At 48.5% G+C, this 21,559-nt stretch overlaps 1 protein-coding gene across 1 annotated transcript; it reads left to right on the top strand.

Moving 5' to 3' along the window:
- Positions 1-382: 382 nt before the first annotated feature.
- LOC125433696 (cathepsin Z-like) lies at positions 383-21,229 on the top strand. Its single transcript, XM_048498428.1, has 6 exons — positions 383-961; positions 11,718-11,881; positions 13,010-13,189; positions 14,483-14,633; positions 16,784-16,946; positions 18,938-21,229. Exons 1-6 carry the CDS (start codon positions 831-833, stop codon positions 19,049-19,051), a joined length of 903 nt encoding a protein of 300 aa, XP_048354385.1. The 5' UTR covers positions 383-830; the 3' UTR covers positions 19,052-21,229.
- Positions 21,230-21,559: the final 330 nt, after the last annotated feature.

Raw genomic sequence — 21,559 nt, 5'->3', positions numbered from 1 at the left:
GCTTTCCATTATTCCCTATTAGCAATAGTGCTTTCCATTATTAGCCAAGGGCAGGTGTGTTTTCCATTATTCCCTTTGGGCAAGCCCGTCTTCCATTACCAGCGTGGTGTAATGGTTAAGCACAGGTGGATTCTAATCTGGAGAACCCGGTTTGATTTCCCAGGGGCAGAGGCTTATCTGGTGAACCAGATACGTTTCTGCATTCCTACCTTCCTGCTGGGTGACCTCTTGGGTTAGTCACAGCTCTCCTTAATCTCTCTCCGCCCCACCTACCTCACCAGGTGTCTGTTGTGGGGAGAGGAAGGGAAAGGAGCTTGTAAGCCACCCTGAGTCTCCTTACAGGAGAGAGAGGCGGGGTATAATAAATCCAAACTCTTCTTACTCCTAGGGACAAGCTTGCCTTCCGTGATTCCATATGGGCAGCCCAGCCTGCATTGTTCCCTAGGACAGGATTGCTTCCCCTTCACTCCCAGGGGTCACGCCGCGGGCATTCTCTAGGGGCAATCCCTGTCCTCCGTTTTAGCACATTGCCGAGCAGAAAGAGGTCCGGGCCTGCGACCCCCTGCAGGCAAAGCAGCTGGTGGGGTGGCCTGGCCAGGAGGCTCCTCCGCGCTCCCGCGTCCTCTGCGCCTCCGGGGAGGGGGGCCCTGGGACGGGGCCGGCCTTTTGCCATCTGTTCCGCTTCGTCAGGTTCTCCCCGCAGCTTCCCCTTTCTCGGCTTTTGCAGCCACCGACCAGGCGGCGGCGGCGGCGCCTCTTCTCCTCCCCGGCAGGGCGCGGCGTCCCCGGCCCCCCATCATCCAGGCCGCCTGGCGCGTCCCCGGGCGGTCATGCGCTGCCCCGGCGCGGCCCTGTGGCTGGTGCCGCTGCTGGGCGCCTGTGCCGCCGCCGCCGCCGGCCTCTACTTCCACGAAGGGCAGAGCTGCCACCGGCCGCTTCCGCGCCCGCCCGCCGGAGTCAGGTAAGGAGCCCCGCGCCTCGCAGCAGGCCAGCCGCGCTCCAAAAAGCGCAGGAGCCGCGCAGCCGCGCGCGCCCAGTTGAGTTTGGAGACTCGCGCCTGGCCCACCCAGCAGGGTTGTCGTGCGAACGGGGCCCACGGCGGAGGGCAAACGCCTGAGAGCTCGCGGGACCAAGGAGCCTCGCATAGAGAGCCCACTCCGAGGTCCCAGCCCTCTCGGTCTCTCTTGCTAAATTCCGAACAAACCCCAATTTAGGGTGTGGTGGGTTTTCTGGGTTGTATGGCCGTGTTCCAGTAACACCTGCATCTGTGGCTGGCATCGTCAGAGGATCCCTGGTGATTCTGACCGTGAAAGCCTTCGACAATACATAATAAACACCCATTTAAATCCACACCGTCAAGTTAGGCAGATGGCGGAATTAAACCCCATGCTCTCTGGGTCTAGATTGGGGGTGACAAATGCCATCCAGTCGCAGCTAGTTTATGGCGACCTGCAGGGTTTTCAAGGGCCCCTTCCGCACATGCAGGATAATGTCCTTTCAATCCACTTTCGATCCACTTTAAAGCTGGATTTTACTGTGTGGAATAGCAAAATCCACTTTCAAACAATTGTGAAGGTGGATTGAATGTGTGTTATTCTGCATGTGCAGAAGAGGCCAGAGTGAGCGGAGGTGGTTTGCCGTCGCCTTCCTCTGAGGAGCAAGCCCAGATGGCCTTAGTAGTCTCTCGTGCAAGTGCTAGAAAGCCATCACGGTTTAGTGGTGAAGGGCAGGTAGACTCTAATCTGGAGAGCCAAGTTTGTCTCATGCAGCCACACTCCTGCACATGAAGCCTGATGGGTGACCTTGGGCTAGTCACAGTTCTCTCAGAACTCTCTCACCTCCACCTACCTCACAAGGTATCTGCTGTATGGAGAGGAAGGGAAGGAGTTTGTAAGCCACTTTGAGACTCCTTGCGGTTGAGAGAAGCGAGGTATAAATCCAAAATCTTCTAACCTGTTTAGCAGCCTTAGTCTGACTAAACTAAGTTTGCACAGACTATCCAAATTAGGGCTAGCGGGAGTATACTGCCTAGTAAACATGCTCCAGATTTTTACTTGAAATGGGCTGTTTCCTTCCAGGGGCTAAGGGGGAAGAGATGCCTTGATTTAGCCAGGACCATTGGACCTTTAGGAGCCGTCTATAAATGGCAGATGTTCATTCAAAAAGAAAAATCCCAGAGGGAAGAGGCAGGCAGGCAGCCTCCAGTCCCTGGTGCCCCGTTGAAACATTGCAATAGACAAGCCCACGCATCCCTGCTTTGTCATTCCTTTTCAGCATCTCCCCAGCATCCAGGGCCAATTATTGCGCAATTGTTGTCACTCCTGATTTTGGTGGTTGCAAAAGGCTCTGATCTGGATCTGAAGGCCTTCTAGATCTATGCAAACCAGGGAAGGGAGCAGGCGCAATCCTTATGGGGGTGGAGTGGCTGTTAAGAAGGGTTGCTAACCTCCAGGGGGTGGCTGGAGATCTGGGATTACAACTGATCTCCAGGCAACACCTGAAGAAAACGGAGACTTTGGAAGGTGTGCTCTATGGCATTGTACTGCATCGAAGCCCCTCCCCTAACCCCGCCCTTCTCAGGCTCCACAAAATCTCCAGGTATTTCCCAACCTAGAGGTGGCAACCCTACTCTTAGCACATAATGCATTTGCATTAAATGCCTATCTTTGTGCACATGCCTTGTGGGGATTGCTTCTTTCTTCTCTTTCTTTCTTTAGGATATTTTTATGCCAATTTTCTATCAAGGGGGTGAACAATCAAAGTCCTTAAAAGAGCTTTTAAAATAGACACTCGGAAACCAACAGAAACTTTCTCAGTTCCAGGTACCGTGTTTCCCCGAAAATAAGACAGTGTCTTATATTAATTTTTGCTCCCAAAGATGTGCTATGTCTTATTTTCAGTGGATGTCTTATTTTTCTGTGTTCCGTTCGCCGGGCATGCTTCCAAACAAAAACTTTGCTACGTCTTACTTTCGGGGGATGCCTTATATTTCGCACTTCAGCAAAACCTCTACTATGTCTTATTTTCAGGGGATGTCTTATATTTGGGGAAACAGGGTAGGGTAGAGCATGTGATTGGCCAGAGAGCTGGTGGGAATTACTCACTAGAACAGAACAAGTTAGTCAGTTCAGCTTTATGTTGGTGAGCCTGTGGGAGCTTGTAAGAGAGGTGGAGTGTTTGTAGGTGTGAGGGCAGGAAGGAGTCCTCTGAGGGGTCTATTCGTATCTAGACGTCTAGAGCGGGTGTGGAGGAAATCTCGTGACGGAGCCGCGCGAGCATCTTATAGGACGTTTATGAAAGCCTATGACATGGCGACGAAGGAGGCGAAGAGAGCTTTCTTCTCCTCCTCTCTCGCATCTGCTAGCTCTCGCCCAGCACAATTGTTTCTTATAATTCAGTCTCTAACCTCCTTATCGGAAGGTTCTACAGATTGTCAATTGACTGTTAGCTGTGAGGCATTTATGAGCTTTGCACAAGACAAAGTCCGTTGCTCCATGGGACCTTCCCCCCACGTTGGTGACTACAATGGCGAGACTGGCAGGCTCCACTTGCCGTCTTCTGTAGCCCTTGTTGTGGCCCAGTTCTCCCTGCTCTCCAAAGCACGCCAGTTAGAGCAGGACCACTGGCTGCTGTTAGACACTCCCTACTTGTCCTCACTGGATCCGTGCCTCCTGGCTTTATTAGAACTTGCGGGTGGAGCTACAACCCCACATCTGTTGAATATCATCAGCCATAGCTCCCTTGAGCAAGGAGTTTTTTCGAGATTGGGTTGAAGGGAGGCAGTGGTCCATGCCTACTCTTGAAAAGAGCCATCCTTAAGATCCAGAGTGATCTGGCCCAATTACCGCCCCGATCTTGAATCTTTCGTTTCTGGGGAAGGTAATTGAGAGAGTGGTGTTGGAGCAGCTTCAGGGCTTCCTGGATGACATATCGGCTTTTGACCCCCTCCAGTCCGGCTTCCGTGCTGGGCATGGGACGGAGACTGTTCTCACCGCTGTCACAGATACACTCCGTATGCAGCTTGACTGAGGCGGATTGGCGCTGCTGGTTCTGTTAGATCTGACAGCAGCGTTTGATGTGGATGGAATCCGCGACCTTTTTTGGCCCACCGCCCTGGCCACGGCTTCGAGGGTCGCGGGGCACTGTCCTTCAGTGGATTGTCTCGTTTCTCCGGGACGGAGTCAGCAAGAATTGTGGTCGCGGGGACCAAGCTTCCCGGAGAGTGCCCACTTCATTGTGAGGGTGTGCCTCAGGGGGGGCACTGTTGTCCCCGGCTATTATTGCTAACATCTATATCGACCCCCCTTGTATGCTCAGTTGGTACGGAGCTTTGGACTGACCTGTCATCAGTACGCTGATGACACTCAGCTCATTCTGTTGATGGAGAGGGGAACGGTCATCGCCCCTGCGGCTCTCCAGCATTGTTTGGAGGCGGTTGCTGGTTGGTTGAAGCAGAGCAGGTTAAAACTGAACCCATCAAAAACAGAGATCCTCTGGCTAGGGTGGGAAGGAGGGGGTGGGGATTTCCAGCCGCCGATATGGGAGGGGGCTACATTGGCACCAGCCTCCTCTGTTTGTAGCCTGGGGGTCCACCTGGATTTGTATCTTTCAATGGAGACCCAGGTGGCCCATGTAACCCGGACTGCATTTTTCCACCTTTGTCAGGCCCGGCGGCTGGCCCCCTTTCTCTCCCAGGCAGACCTGGCCACAGTAATCCATGCAACAGTCACCTCCAGGTTAGACTATTGTAACTCGCTCTACGTGGGTCTCCCCTTGCGTTTGATTCGGAAATTGAAACTGGTCCAACATGCGGCGGCACGTTTGCTCACAGGGGGCGCCTTCTGTGATCATATTCAGCCTGTGTTGCGCCAGTTGCATTGGCTTCCGGTGGAATTCCGAATCATTTTCAAGGTGTGGGTTCTGACCTTTAAGGCCTTACTGGCCGGCCTGGGACCCTCGTATCTTCGGGACCGCATTACCCCATATGCCCCCACTCGTCCTCTACGTTCAGCTGAGGCAAATTTACTGGTGGTCCCTGGCCCCTCTATGATGCGGCTGGCCTCCACACTGGCCAGGACTTTTACGGCCCTGGCCCCGGCCTGGTGGAACACTCTCCCTCCAGCTGTCCGGACCCTGCGGGATCTTGGTGAGTTCCGCAGGGCCTGTAAGACTGAGTTGTTCCGCCGGGCCTTTGGAGTAACCAGCCGCTGAGTATGGTGCCCCTGCTCGTTTACACCTAGACTATCCTCCTATGGAGGAGTCCGGCTGCTCCCTAGGGGAGGGTTTTAAGAGTAAGGATTTACCGGGCGCCTTTTATAATGATTACCGCTGTTTTAACAAAAATTTAGTATGTTTTAGTATGTTTTAATGATGGAGCCTTATGGATTGTTGTTGTTTTAATTATTGTTCGCTCCTGAATTCGTTGTATTAGTTCTGTTGTACACCGCCCAGAGCCCCTGGGGATGGGGCGGTATAAAAATTCAAATAAAAAATAAAAAATAAAATAAATAAATGTTGGTGGAGACTAGGCCAGATAATGGGGGGGGGGGGATCCAACCCAGTTTCCCACTCATTCTTGCCCAAGCCCAGAGGTGGGATCCAGCAGGTTCTCACAGGTTCCCGAGAGTAGGTTACTAATTATTTGTGTGTGCCAAGAGGGGGTTACTAATTGGTGATTTTGCAACGTGATTTTTGCCTTAGTTACGCCCCTCCTCTCAGCAGTAGCGTGCAGAACTTGAAGCAGTCTAGCAGGAGGTGCACCGGCGTGCGTGGCAGCCTGCGCCTGCGTGTCCTTGCCACAGCCCCGCCCAGCAATGCCCGGCCACGCCCCCATCATGCCACGCCCAGCCCCATTGGCACTACACTACTGTTTGAATCCCACCACCATGGGAACCTGTTACTAAAATTTTTGGATCCCACCACTGCCCAAGCCCCCTCCTTATTACAGCCCCTGGCCCACATGTAGAGCTGCGACCCTCCCAAGTGATATCTGGAGATCTCCTGCTATTATGATTGTTTTCCGGACAACCAGGATCAGTTCCTGTGGAGGGAATGGTTGCTTTGGAGGGTGGTCCCTGTTGCATTGCACCTTTCTGAGGTCCCTCCCCTCCCCAGGCTCCACCCCCCCTCCCCAAAATGTCTAGATATTTTCCAACCAGAGCTGGCCACCTCATGACTTTGGTCCATGCAGGTCCCCTGATCCACAACATAAGAGCCAGTGGAGCGTAGTGGTTAAGAACAGACGGACTCTCATCTGGAGAACTGGGTTTGATTCCCTGCTCCTCTACCTGTATGGCGGACTCTTATCTGGTGAACTGGGTTTGTTTCCCCGCTCCTCCACATTAAGTTTGTTGGGTGACCCTGGGTCAGTCACAGTTTACTCAGAACACTCTCAGCCCCTCCTGCCTCACCAGGTGTCTGTTGTGGGGAGAGAAAGGGAAGCTTGTAAGCCACCTTGAGTCTCCTTACAGGAGATAAAGGGAGGGTATAACTTCTTCTTCAGAAGGGACCCTTCTACTCTTTTTAATGAGCATTAAAGCTGGTTGAATCCAATCCAATTCCAGGGACGGCAAAGGAAGACAGGTGGGTTTTAGTGGTAGACTGATGTTGCACTGTACTTTTCCCTGTTGGAATGAGTAATGACCTCTAATTTGTGGGGAGCAAATTAGAGCCATCCTTGGTGACCTCACCACCTCCAGCCTTCTCAACCAGAAGTGATTTCCTTTCTCCATACACTCCACAGGAGCCTCTGGGTATCACATTTGCCGGTGTCTGCATATGAGCATATGAAACTGCTTTATACTAAGTCTATCATAGAATTGGAAGACCTCAAGGGCCATCAAGTCCAACCCCCTGCAATGCAGGAACACACAATCAAAGCACTCCTGACAGATGGCCATCCAGCCTTTGTTTAAAAACTCCACCACACTTCGGGGTAGTGCATTCCACTGTCGAACAGCCCTTACTGTCAGGAAGTTTTTCCTGATGTTTAGGTGGAATCTCTTCTCCTTCACCTTGAACCCATTACTCCTGATCCTAGTCTCTGGAGCAGCAGAAAACAAGCTTGCTCCCTCACCAACATGACATCCCTTCAAATATGTAAACATGGCTATCATGCCATCTCTTAACCTTCTCTTCACCAAACTCAACATACCCAGCCCCCTAAGTCTCTCCTCAAAGGGCACAAATTCCAGACCTTTTACCATTTTGGTTGCCCTCCTCTGGACCCGTTCCAGCTTGTCAATATCCTTCTTGAATTGCGGCGCCCAGAACTGTACACAGTATTCCAGGCAAGGTCCAACCAATGCAGAATAGAGAGGTATCAAAGTCAGTATTGCCGACTCTGACTGGCAGCTTCTCTCCAGGGTCACAGGCTGAGATCTTGCACATCACCTATGATTTGATCCTTTTCAGTGGAGGTGCTGGGGACTGAAATTAGGACCGTTAGCATGTAAAGCCGATACTTCGCATCTGAGCCATAGCCCTACTCTTGTTTGTGTGTGTGGGGGTGGGGGGGATGAGAGAGAGAAAGAGAGAGGGAAACAGTTATAGAATTTAGGATCTGGTTCTTCACCGTGCAGTTTTCATACCAGCCTGGGTGATTCAATTCCCCTGTCCCTCTCTGGGATCCTGGAATTAATCCCTGCTGAGATAGCCCTGCCCAAGGCCCTTTACATGCACACATTTCTGCTCTACTCCCAACAGAGATAGCAGTTGCCCCTTAAGTCTGAGGGCACTCAGAGGTCATCTATGCAAATAGAAATACATGCAAATCAGGGAGGCGACTCGAAAGCAAATGCTCTTTGGATTTCTTTCAGCCCTTCCAAATCCAGGGGCGCCTCCCAGCATCGAACAGCAGGACAGAAAGGTGGAGTCACTAAGTCACAAGATTGCGTTGTTCATCTCCGTGAATCACAGTTGCTGTCCTTTGGAGCCCTTCCCTGGGCCTGCTTTCCTGATCACCCCAGATTGCGACATAAAAAGCGAGGCAGAGATCATATGACTGCAGTCTAAATCTCCACTATGAATGCTTAAGGTCGCTTAATCAGAACTGACTGATCTGACCCTTTAGCAGCTGGGTCACATGCAAGGCAGGGGAAGAGAGAGCTTTTTCTTCCCATTGAATGCACACTCATGAAATGGGCGTTCAGATACGTTTTAATATTTGTGAACTTCAAAGCTGTGTTCCTTTCAGTGTGGTAAGTGCTATCAGCATCCAGCATACCCTCACAATACTAGAACCAAGGGGCATCCATTGAAAATGCTAGGGGGAAGAATTAGGACTAATAAAAGGAAACACTTCTTCACGCATAGCATGTGATTGAGTGTTTGGAATAATGCTGCCCACAGGAGGTGGTGATGACCACTAACCTGGATAGCTTTAAAAAGGGCTTGGACAGATTTATGGAGAGGAGAAGTCAATCTCTGGCTACCAATCTTGATCCTCCTTGATCTCAGATTGCAAATGTGAATTCGCAGACCAGGTGATCGGGAGCAACAGCAGCAGTAGAAGGCCATTGCTTTCACCTCCTGCATGTGAGCTCCCAAAGGCACCTGGTGGGCCACTGCAAGTAGCAGAGTGCTGGACTAGATGGACTCTGGTCTGATCCAGCAGGCTCGTTCTTATATTCTTATGTACCCTTATCTCTGTGTCTGCGTGTGTGTCCTGTCAGGCCACAGCTCACTTGCGACAGCCCTGCACAGAGATGTTCACAGGTAATTTGTCACAGCCTGCCTCTGTGAAGCAACCCTGGACTTCCTCGCTATGAAGTCACCTCCCTGATTTGCATGATGGATTTCTGTTTGGACAGATGACCTCTGAGTGCTCTTAGATTTAAGGGGGAGCTTCTGCCTCTGTTGGGAGTATAGCAGAAATGTTTGTGTGTGTGAGGTGTCATCAAGTCGTTGCTGACTTCTGGCGGTTCCATTGGGTTTTCAAGGAAAAGGATGTTCAGACGTGGTTTGCCATTGAGTCCTGAGAGAACTGTGGCTGGTCTACGGCCACCCAGCAGGCTTCGTGCATACAAGAGAATAAACAAACTTGACTCAAACACTGGAATGAAACTATTCCGAAACCAGTGTTTTTTTTTTTAAAAAAATTTATTGTATCATTTGAATTTTATAGTTTATAGTATTTTCCTTCATACATTTTCAAACGATACTTTTTCCCCCTTTTCTCCCTCCCCCCATTACTTCTTCTTCATAGTTTTGTCACGCAAACAGCAGTAAGTTCATTCTCGGTAGCCTCTTCTCCCATATTTCTTCATCGAGCTTCTTTCATCCAGTCCACGTATATTATCCATATCTTCAAAATGTCATTCTGTTTATCTTGCCACGTCTTATTTTTGGATAATATATCGAAAATATCAAGTGTCCCTTGTTCCCAAATATATTCTAACCATCTCTGAAATGTCCATTTTTTCTTTTCTTTCCAGCCCAAGGCTATTGTTGCATGTGCTGCTTTAATCATTATTTTATACATATAACTATATTGTTTATCCACCCTTCTGTCCTCCATTACACCCATGAACATTAAGTCATTATTTAAATCAATATTTGTCTTCACCAGTTTCTCGATATATAACAATACAATTGTCCAATTTTTTTTTTTACTTCTGCACATTCTATCCACATATGGCTATAATATGCCTCTTGGTCTCCACAGTGCCAGCATTTAGAACAAAGTCCTTTTATCATGTATGCTAGTTGTTTTGGTGTTCTATACCATTTTAATATCACTTTTCTTTCTAACTCCATATATTTCTCTCTCCGAAACCAGTGTGAGAGAAATATAGCCTCCATTTATTTCAGGACAAATCCAAAAGCTGCCAGACTTCAACAATAACATACCGTAATACTTTCTTTCAGGGAGTCTTCGTTTCAGTAGGAAGCTGCAGCATTGGAATCCGTCTGAAGATTTAATGCTATCAGGCCAGGCTCAGTCGCAACCACGAAGACTTGGCTCTGTACCAAAAGCGATTACATTTCTTTAATGATTTGTGCACACAGTTGTTCTTGCTCCAGCTGCAGATCTGCCGCATCTGGCAAGCGCATGCCACACGCCAAATTATGCATCATGTCAAAAGAGCTGGTTCAGATGACATCCCCATGCCTTAACTCCGTGGTGGCGAACCTTTGGCACCCCAGATGTTATGGACTACAATTCCCATCAGCCCCTGCTAGTGTGGCCAATTGGCCATGCTGGCAGGGGCTGATGAAATAGCGAATCCCTCTCGGTACCAGGTGCCTTAACTGAACACGTGTGGTGAAGAGTAGGCACCAGTTTACTGGTCCCACCCCTGGGCCCGTGGCGACCACATAGAGGAAGCAGCTGTGCAGATCTTCCTCCTCATGGTCACCAACAGGGAGGGGCCATATGCGCGGATGCTTCCTTCACGTAGTCATATGGAGACAGGGGGTGCGGAGGGTATACTCTCCCACCTCATGCATTCAGTCAATGCGTGGGGCTGTAATTCGTACATTTCTATCCGGCCCTTTCTCCAAGAAGCTGAGAACAACATTCAGAGTTCCTTTTCTCCAACAACCCTGTCAGGTAGTTTAAATGACTGTCTGAGGTCTCTCATGAAACTGGGTGTCACAGCCCCAGACTGGGTCAGCGAAAGAATCAGTGCTTTGAAAGCAGAATTCTCATTTATTGGTAGCAAGCGTAGTAAAGCTGTTGACTTATATTGTCAGAACTGAGTGCATTAGAACAGGCAAAGCATTATATCCCCCAGCATAGAAACGTCAGGCCCACAACTCTCCTTTCCTCCCCTGCGGCAGGAAGATAGACACACTCCTGATGGTGAGAACTGGGATGAAAGCACTCAGCTCCACCACCATCCTTCTCTGCAGCTGCATGCTCATATAAGGGCAGATTGGTACAGGGAGTGTTGAAAGGTAAACATTCTCAGGCCTGCTTAAGCAGTGAGCATTCTGTAGAAAGAAATATGGCAGGACCCAGACTAAGACATTAGAGGGTTATGACACCTCAGATGTTAAGACTAAGATGTTAGAGCACAGGTGTCAAACTCGTGGCCCTCCAGATGTTATGGACTACAGTTCCCATCATCCTCTGCCAGCATCATGCTGGCAGGGGATGATGGGAACTGTAGTCCATAACATCTGGAGGGCCACAAGTTTGACACCTATGTGTTAGAGGGTTATGACATCTCAGATCCTAATTAATATCCCAGGGAGGGGACCTCCTAACAGTCCCATCAATCAAAGAAACTCTGTGGTGGATACGCAAGACAGCGCCTTTTCAGTGATAGCCCCATGCTTATGAGCAACATCCCCAGAGAGGTGTGCCTGGCCTCCTTACTTTCAACTTTTATGAGACAGCTGAAGACGGTTTTATTTAGGACTGCACTTGGTTAAATTTTGTAGCAGTCCCAAGTAGTGATTTTAAATTTTGTGATTTAAAATGTTTAATTATGTGATGCGTTGTAAGCCATCTTGAACCCCATAAGGAAGAAAAGCAGCCAATAAATGTTTTCAATAATAAAGAAAAAATAATAACAGCCCAGCCTTATACCACATTGCTTGAGCCATTGGCTGCTCGTAAACATTGTTAAGCAGGAATTGGCTCAGAAAGAAGTTCCCCGCTAGATGTTATGACACGGCATGAATCATTATGAGGCGGCGGAAGACTTTTTTGCCCCCTCTCTTCCCTCCAGACACTGGAAAAGCGGCTGATGTGCTCTTCCTCTTAACAGAACTTACCCTCGTCCTCACGAATACTTGAAGGTCTCTGAGCTGCCACAGAGCTGGGATTGGCGAAACGTAGATGGAGTCAATTACGTGAGTGCCACACGCAACCAGCACATCCCTCAGTACTGCGGGTCCTGTTGGGCTCATGGCAGCACCAGCGCCCTCGCAGGTATGGGGACACAGGTGGTTGATCGATTTGCCCTTTGGTAGTCACTCCCTGATCTTCATTCCCACGTTTGTTCAAGACATCATGTTGCCCCACACAAGACCACTCCTCACATCCTAGGCCCACGATGTCCTCAGCATGATGTGGTGCTGTGTAGGCCAAGATGCGGATCCCCTTGTTGTTGGCTCAGAGGATCGGGACCCTCTTCCCTAAATTAGGCTCAGTGTAGGGCAGGGGCAGCACTGCTAGTGGTTGAGCTGTGCTAAATGGCCAGATGGTAAACGAGGTAAGGTGCACTAATGGTGTGACTGCAATGGGCAGGCAGGGATGGCACCCACCTTCAAGTGATGCCCAGTCATGTGCCCTGCATGCCACCCCTTTGATACACCACTAGTCACCATAAGTCAGCTGTGATTGGGTGGCACGCCCAAAAAAGTCATTGTTTTCCCTTATTAAAGATGCAGGATTGTGGCACAGAAAGACCTCCTTGGTCGATTCCGCACTTGTGTTATCGACCTAAGTTCGAGCTGTGTTGAACCTAAGTGCTCCGCACAACCACTGGGATCGACGTGGTTTTGTACCAGCTTCGCCCCGTGTAACGGTCAAATTTCCGACTCCAGTTGGGAACTACTGCTTTTTCAGGGAACCACACTCGAACTCAGCTCGATTCCAGTAAAGTGCGGAATCTCTGGTGCCAGGAGTCCCCCATTCAGCCAATCACAGCTGAGTGTTTCGGGCATGCGTACAGCTGGCCAATCAAAAAATGCCACCTTCGTCCCTCCATTCCTGTGGCAGTTTTTTTATAACGTGTGTGGGGATAGACGGAACATGGCCGTAGAACAGTAACCAATCGGAACGGAGCGGCGAAGTGGCACAGGATGATTCCGCCCTCCAAGCTGGGATCAAGCTGGTTGCAGTGGGGAACAACAATGGCTTCGACCTAGGTTAGTACCCTTCTCAGGGAACTGAGTCGAACCTATTTTACTCGTGTGCGGAATCGCCCCTTGTGAGTTTGAGGCTCAGTACGACTTCAACTGGCAGACTCCTCAGTCACAGAATGTTTCCCTCAGGCCCTCTACCTCAGGAGCTCCCCAAAGCTTCCCTGCTGCCTCTCTGTTTGTCCCTCAACAGACCGCATCAACATCAAGAGGAAAGCTGCCTGGCCCTCTGCCTACTTGTCGGTTCAGCATGTGCTTGACTGTGCCAGTTCAGGAACCTGCCACGGAGGCGACCACACAGGTGTTTGGGAGTACGCTCATACCCACGGCATCCCGGATGAGACCTGCAACAATTACCAAGCCAAAGACCAAAGTATGTGAGATCTCCTTATAGCAACTGACTCTTCCTTCCTCCACAAAGGATCCTATTTGATTACTTGAAATTTTTGCTATTTGTTTTGGTTATTGACTTCATTTATACCTCTCTAGTGAGGACCTAAAGCAGCATACATCAGCTTGGTGTTGAGGCTAAGAGTGGCAGACTCGAATCTGGAGAACCAAGTTTGATTCATCACCCCTTCACATGAAGCATGCTGGGTGACCTTGGGCTAGTCACAGTTCTCTCAGAACTCTCTCAGCCCCACCTGCCTCACAAGGTGTCTGCTGGGGGGAGAGGAAGGGCAAAGAGTTTGGATGTCACTTTGAGACTCATTTCAGTAGAGAATAGTGAGGTATAAATACAAACTCTTCCCCTTTTTTACTCTCCAACATCCCATTGAGGTAAGTTAGGTTGAGAATGTGTGTCTGTCTTACGGTCATTCAGTAAGTTTCTCATGGCACAGTAGGGATTTGAACCTGGGTCTCTCAGGTCCTAATCTGACTCTAGAACCATGATGCGACACGGGTCTCTAAAAGTACATGTGCATAAGTTGTTTTTCAGGTCCAAGATATGTCTCTCTTGCCAGTTCTTCATAAACAGAACTCCCTTATGAACCTACCTGACCACTGCAGTCATCTTCAGATGCCCTGCAGGTGTCCCTCCTTCTTAGATTAGGCAGGTGGCAATCCAGGGACTTCTTGGTTGTGGCATCAAACTCTATCACCAGAGATTTGCCTGTTCCCTTCTGTTGCCATTTTCTGCCAACTGGTTAAGCCTTTTTGGTTTCATTTTGCATTCCCTCACTACCCTTCCTTCTTGCCCAATGTTTTAATTGCTGTTTTTATGTTTCAGATATATTTTAGCTCTAGTTCTAGTTGTTTTAATGGGTTTTGTGTTGGTTTTAGTGGTTTTAAAATGTGATATTATGTGTGAATTGGTTAGATGCCTTGGTGGGCCTTGTGAGGGCAAAAAGGCAGGACATAAATTTAGTAAAATAAACCAGCTATTAACATGGAGGGTTGGGGACAAAACTGAGCCTCCAATTGGATCACACAAGATTAGGCTCGCCCGGCTCATCCAAATCAGGGGTTTATCCTTTCCAGATCTAGGGTTTGGGTTGGTTTTTTAAAAAAAGGGACACAGTCCATATAATACCTTTCATTAGGATCAAACAAATGACCCCATAACAGTATGTGACCTTTCAATTTCTTCAGAACTATTCAACAGGCGGGATATTACAAAAATAAACTTTCTGTGTTGCTCAAATTCTTCCTAATGATGTTGCAGAGTGCAAGAAATTTAACCAGTGTGGGACATGTGTTACTTTCGACAAATGTAATGTGATTCAGAACTACACCCTCTGGAAAGTCGCTGATCATGGAACAGTCAGTGGGAGAGACAAAATGAAGGCAGAAATCTATGCCAACGGTCCCATCAGGTAAAGACCCTCAGTGTCATATGACAAATACAGTAGGAAGCCTTCCGGACAGCAGAGGCGACCTTGGTTTGACTCGTGTCTGTGGAAATCGTTACCTGAGCTCGACTCTTCTGTTATTCCGCACAGCAGCCGGGTCGTCTCTCCGGATCCGAGTTCAGAGGGCGGAGTTACCTCCTCGTGTCTTTCGCTCCTCATTCCCGATTAGCTGCCGTTCTATGGCGGGAAACGTGTGTGCACGTCTCTTTTTTCGTTTTGCCACGTAGGAACTATGTTGTGACAACATCACAAAGCACCGATTTCCTGCCTGTCACAAACTGGCAGGAATCTGCATTTTCGCGAGCCTTCTCCGTCGGAGCAGAACGAGCAGAGCTGAGCCGTTGCTTTGTGCACAAGAAGGGGTTTTTTTAAGTCGCGCTTTTCGCCGCCGCAAGTCTCCCGTTCTGTGCATGGCCAAAATAGTGCACTGTGATTGGCTGGCTGGGAGAGTCAAGGCGAGGGAGATTCTGCACTATGCCATCTTCGGCTTGAGTGCAACCTGGGTTCAGCAAAAAGTCGTACCTCCCAATTGAGCTCGAAAATTTGATGGTGGGGGGGAGCAGAGGCAGACACGAGTCGAACTCTATGGCTGTGCGGAGTACCCGGGTCGAACCTACGTCAAACTAAGGTTGAATACTACAGTGCGTAAGGTCTCTAGGTGATAATAAGTGGAAGCCGTAAATGTTTACAGATTGATATAGGTCAATTTATTGTGGGGATACCAATGAAGACGAGGAAGCTTAGTGGCTCTACCTATGCCACGTCATTTGAGAAATAATCTGAGACCTTTGGCCACAGCCGGCTCTTAAATCCATTGATCCAGTAGGCACAATTGGTTTATCTAGTGTATATTTTTTTTAGCCTGGCTTTCTTACTGTGTGCTCAGGGCAGCATAAATGATTCCTCCATTTTATCCTCAAAACAATACTGTGAACTAGGTTAAGCAGAGAGTTTGGACTGGCCCACAGTCTCCTGGTGAGCTTCCATAGCACAGCATGGATATGAACCCGGATCTTCCAGATCCCTAGCCTGATACTTTTATGCCACGCTGGCCTTTCTCTGGCGGATTCCGCACGGGCCAAAAACACCGGTGCAGGGCCGGTAAAAATACCAGTTGGGGGAGAACTTCACTCAGCCGCTGCCTCTGAAATGAGTGAACAGCACTGGGTCCATTTTGTTTTCAAACTTACCTTCCCTACTCTGCGGAGCTCTACAGGGATGACAGGACCCGCCTCCTGCCCTCTAACCCCCGTGGCATTGCCATGGCCATCGGGGCTTGTCCCCTCATCCCTGCAGAGCTCTGCAGGAGAAGGAAAGGTAAGTTTGAAAACACAGCGTAGAAGCCTCTGTGCAAAGGCGCCTCCACGGGCCGAGGCAGCTCTGGGGCCACCCACACGAGTGTGAGAATGGCCCCGGGGCTCCACCAGTATAATTTATACCGTTGCTGCCATTCCCCAGGCCCATGCAGAGTGGACCTCTGTGCTGGAGGTCTGGAGTCTTTGCATTCCCTGCAGGAGGACTCGGGGAGGCCTGTACCATCTTGTGGCTCTGTGGTATTGCCCAAGGTTTTGTCAATCACCACTTTGGGGTCAGGAGGAAATTTTCCTCCAGACCAGAATGGCCGGGGATCCTGGTGGATTTTTGTCTTCCTCTTGGCATAGAGCAGTGGTCATTGGAGAGCTGGAGATAGGGAGATAGTGTTGAAAACCCCTAGTCCAGGTGATTTTCTCTGTACGCCAGCAAAACATAAAATTACAGAACCTTGGGGTATTAATCCTTGTACCTCATTCTCGGTAGCTGCCACCAGCCCCTTTTATTACCCAAAATGCCAGAAGCCAAGAGTCACGTTTCTAATCTTCCTGGAATTAAAGTAAAGAAATTCACTCCTGTAAGGCAGACCACCTGCAGTGTGAGTTTCACAGAACAATTAACCTCGTAGGTGTAGCCACTGAGCCTAGGAACTGGAATTAGATTGAAACCTCCGGAAGACAAAAACACTACAAAATATAATTGAAGGAATTTATTAAAATTGTGCAAGAATATTTCAATCAGAACAAGAAAATGTTGGTTTTTCAAAAGCATCCTAAATCTTTTTGTTTTTTCAACCTACACAGTTGTGGGATCATGGCTACTCCCAAACTGGAGGAATACACCGGTGGACTTTATGAAGAATACAAATTTTTACGCATAATCAACCACATTGTCTCCATCGCTGGCTGGGGTGTGGAAAATGGAACGGAATACTGGATTGTCCGGAACTCTTGGGGAGAACCCTGGGTAAGCAGAAGAGATGGTAACCCCCAAATGAGAGCTTGTTTTGGAATAGGATTCAGCCAGGTAGGCAACAGTACATATATTTATAAGAGACAACACCTGTGCACTCTGCAATTGAATTTGGGGAGCAGCACCCAGAGGTGGGATCCAGCAGGTTCTCACCAGTTCCCGAGAGTGGGTTACTAATTATTTGTGTGTGCCGAGAGGGGGTTACTAATTGGGTCCGTTTTTCCATCTCCACGCCCTCGCCTCCCCGAGAGGCATCCTGCCTTTGAACGTGAAGGTTCCATATAGCAATTGCGACTAATAATGTAACTCCCTGAACTGGGTTAATCCCTTTCAGGTACTGCAATTCATGGATTCTCAGCCTTTCATACCTTTTATCTCACCAGTCTCTATCAAAGAACCTGTGTGTTTCACCATTGCTGTATTCAGATTTGTGAGTTGGGGCATTTTCTATAATGTGATGATGATTTAGAAATGACCTGGTGCAAAAAAAAAAATTGGAGGTCATGGTGGGGTGGCTGCCCATGGGGGGGGGGGGGGCATCCAACTCAGGTTTTGCCCAGGGCTCAGGTTTGCCTAGGTACGCCCCTGCCCCCTTTGCTGAGGGGGGGGGCTGGCGAGGGAACCTGTTACTAAAATTTTTGGATCCCACCACTGCCAGCACCTGTATAAAATGGTGGAAGAGAAAGACTTGCAGAGACTAATGCAGTCCAGGGCGAACAATGAGAAAGTTAACTGGAATTTTGATGAACATTGAAAATTGTTGGAAGTGAAGAACTTTACGCTGTCTCCTTCCTTGAAGTTGGAGGGAGTCTGATCAGTGAGTCAGATGGCTAGAGGGGGTCAACACACCTGTTCTCTACTGCTCTGATGTTATCCCTTTGATGTGTAGATTGCTGCTCTCAGGGATCATCCTTCCTTCCTGCTTCACTCTCCACCATTTTTGCACCCATTCCTCCATCTTGCACCATGTATGCAGAGAGATGCAGACAGCATCCCTCGGCATCCAGCTGGATAGATCAGAACAGAGAACCCCTCTCTCCACTTTTCTATCCAGAATGGAGTTCACTAATGAAGACTCATCTTATTCGTTAGAAGCTATGAATTGGCTCCTAGTTTCTTTTCTTGTGAGCACACTCGTGCCTGGGTAAACTCTGCCGTGTTTTGCCTACCAGAGAGAATTACAAACAAAAATACCACGAGCCTCCCAAGTTACATCGAAGCCAGGCTACTACCAGAAACTGGCTAGCATGTGGGTTTTCTATATCATGTCAGAGACTGCTAGCTTATCTTGCGTTGAGAAGCTGTTTACTCTTTTGCAATTGACTTGGGTGTGACCATATGAGATATGTCTGATGCAGGCTATGTAAACTCTTGAAGTGGAAACTAGCTAACGATTTAAGCTTCTTGCATATATTTTGGAGATACTGTTAGTTTAGTAAATTGTGAGTATATTCAGTCAGTTCTGACTGCTAGCCATATTTGTGCAAACATTTACCTTACTTGGGGGTGAAAAGTGGCATCGAGTCACAGCTGACTTATGATGACCCCTTGGAGATGTTAAGACAAGAGAGGAACAGAGACAGTTTATCATTGCCCGGGTGGGAATGTGCGTGTTTCAGTCACATGTTCAGCTGTACATGTGTGGAATACAACGTAAGAATTGTGCATGTATAAAGAGTGATCCTGTGTACACTGTACACAAAAGGCAGCTGCATTTGTAGTTCTAGCCAAGGGAATAACACGCCTGGAAGTTTTCAAGTGTGTATTTCCCTATCTACACACAAACTCAACAGACCCACAGTATCTTCCATCATGCTTATGCTTCGATACAGGACAATTGCCCTCGCCTAGCTGGAACTGGGTGATTTTCCTTTCCAGAAGTGGGTCATAAGCAGTGCAGATATGTGAGGATTTTCAGAACATCACTGTCCTAAGAAAACATTCATTGTGATCTGCCTCTACTGACATACGTAAATATCTTGCAGGGAGAGCACGGATGGCTCCGAATCGTGACCAGCGCCTACAAAGGAGGAAGAGGTGGACGCTACAACCTCGCTGTGGAGCGGAACTGTGCTTACGGAGACCCGATACTTCCTTGAGCCTTCTGCTAGTGCACTATTTGTACTTCTGACTAGAATGAAATAGAAGTTCCAGCAACGTTGCCCTTCTTTTGAAAGGGAACGTCCGGCGGCTTATGGAAGACGGGCAACAAGAAAGAGACTGCAGGCTTAGCAACTTGAAATTCAAACCTGTAAAATCCCAAATGAGTGACTGATATCAATTATGCTGGGAGAGAGCTGGAATGTGCTTCTTTGTTTTCCGTTTGAAAACCTTCAGCTGCTATGATAGGATAGGTCCAAATGGCTTTAATTGGAAATCTGGGCCTTGAGCTGGTCGTAACAAAGACTGAGCTTGTATTAAGCATGAGTGTTTTTTTAAAAAAGATTTTGATCTGTCCAGTTGATGTAGTGTTTAAACTGGGTTACTTTGGGGGCGAGGTCTGAGAGTTCAGGGAATGAAGTTCAGGAACTTAAGGGGAATGCTTGGGAGAGATGGGCATAGAATGTAACAAACATTTACCTGCAGGACAGGATCTCTGCCCTCTTTCCTGCGTGTTCCTGTCTGCTACTCAGTTGTTCTTTCTCTCCCCAGAAGAGAAGGATATTTAGACCAGAACAGCTGTGAAAAAGGACTGCTCTTACAAACTGAAACGAGCAAGGCTGAGGTCACATAAATGTAAAATGCTGTAGTTTAGCAGTAGAGCATCTACTTTGCATGCAGAAGGTTGCAAGTTCAATCCTTGGCTCCTCCAAATTTGAGAATGTCCAGAGACCTCAGTGAGCTGCTGCCAATCAGAGTAGACTGATCTTGCTTGACCAGAGATCCGATTCACCAGGAAGCTGTTTCATGCACTCAGGAAGGGTTGATTTGAGACTGCGTTACCAGACCAACCCATGGTGGGCTGGGGGAACTCTGTTTTTAAGAGAACAGTGTCTCTACCCGTCCTGCCAACCCTTGGGGTGCCTAGCAGTGCCATGCCAAAATGGGGAGCCCATTCTCGGCACTGGCTATTGTACCTACTGTAAGGCTGGACACAATTGGACAAAGTCGGCTTTAATAAAAGGAACGTACTTTATTGAGTTGCGTCGCCCTAGGTACAAGACACTGGAACTGAGGGGGCGTTACTCAGTTCCAGCTTTTGAAGTGGCCCGACAACGATGCCAGCCAATCACTGCCGTTCGATTCCCCACTTTTGATTTTCATTTGTTGAACCCTCCCGCCGCCGCGTAGGGTCGCGGGTCCAAGGATACCGGGGCTGCTGGGAATGCAGTCCTGATACCCACAAGGACACAGTAAAAGCTTGTTTGGACTTGCCCTCACCCATATCTGCCTTGCAAAATACCTGCCTCACACTTTTCCTAAAGGGGTTAAACTAATCTCCAGCCTAGCCACCCTGCACAGACAAAGGATTTGTTAATGTATGTGCCCCAAGTGTTCCTGCCAGTTTTCTATTAACCCAATACAACTTCTTCTGACTAATCCCTCTCTAAAACAACCACCTTATTTGCATTGCCATTGTTTTAGAGCTATGAATGATTTAGCACTCTGCCCGCCTTCAGGCACTCCCAGTTTAGCCCATCAGGTTAAGCCCTCAAACTATTAGCTTAACAACTCAACACTTAGGGTGTTGTGTGGTTTCCGGGCTGTATGGCCGTGTTCTAGAAGCATTTTCTCCTGACGTTTTGCCTGCATCTGTGGCTGGCATCTTCAGAGGATCATAAGACATAAACTTAAGGTTTATGTCTGCCCCTTGTCTTTACCTGGAAAGAGAAGAATCCCCTTTGTCCTGGGAGATTAAGGGCCACTCTGCATAAACCTTGAGGGTCTCTTTTTCCCTTCTCCCAATAGCCAGATCACAACCTAATTGCAGGGCTCTGCTGTCTTTCCAGACATTGGTCTCATGGCTCTTACCTTTTTGATCTGTTGGTGCTCAGGTGGGCCAGTTCCGAAGAGTCCTTGTGCCAGTGGCACATGTGGGGCTCCACAGAACAAAATGATAGGATCCAATCCAGTCGCTGTCCTATGAGATGTCTTGGAGAATGAGAGAGGAAAACGAAATGCAGTCCATCCTGTTAGGAACTTGTGCTACTGATGTCAAACAGGCCAGACAGGTGTCAAACTGCCTCCTCCTTTGGATGTGTTCAGCGGATATTCTAAATTAAGGTATCAGATTGCGAAAAACAACAAATCAATAAAGTCATTTTGCATCATGCAAACAAAGGTGTTTTCCTCCTTTCAGAGAGCACCCATATGTTGTTGGTTAGAATTGGCCCATTGTGCGCTAAAAGTGGTTGGCAGGTACTTACAGGATTGTATGTAATAGAGCAGGAGCACAAGAAAACCCATACAATCCAGCTTCCCAAGAACCTCCGTCTTTCTTTATTTAAAAACAGAGGACATTTCTAGTCCAGAGGGTTGCTCCATTGGCTAGAACATATGTGGTCCAGTGGTCTCAGGACTTGAGAAACCTGGGTTTGAATGTTTGCTTGCAGTGAAGTTCATCGGGTGACTCTGAGTCAGTCACGCATGTTTAGCCTAATCCCCAA

The sequence above is a fragment of the Sphaerodactylus townsendi genome, linkage group LG05 (genome assembly GCF_021028975.2).
Source record: "Sphaerodactylus townsendi isolate TG3544 linkage group LG05, MPM_Stown_v2.3, whole genome shotgun sequence".
NCBI lineage: Eukaryota > Metazoa > Chordata > Lepidosauria > Squamata > Sphaerodactylidae > Sphaerodactylus > Sphaerodactylus townsendi.
Note: the sequence above shows the minus strand (reverse complement) of the source record. Positions and strands in the feature narration are given on the sequence as shown.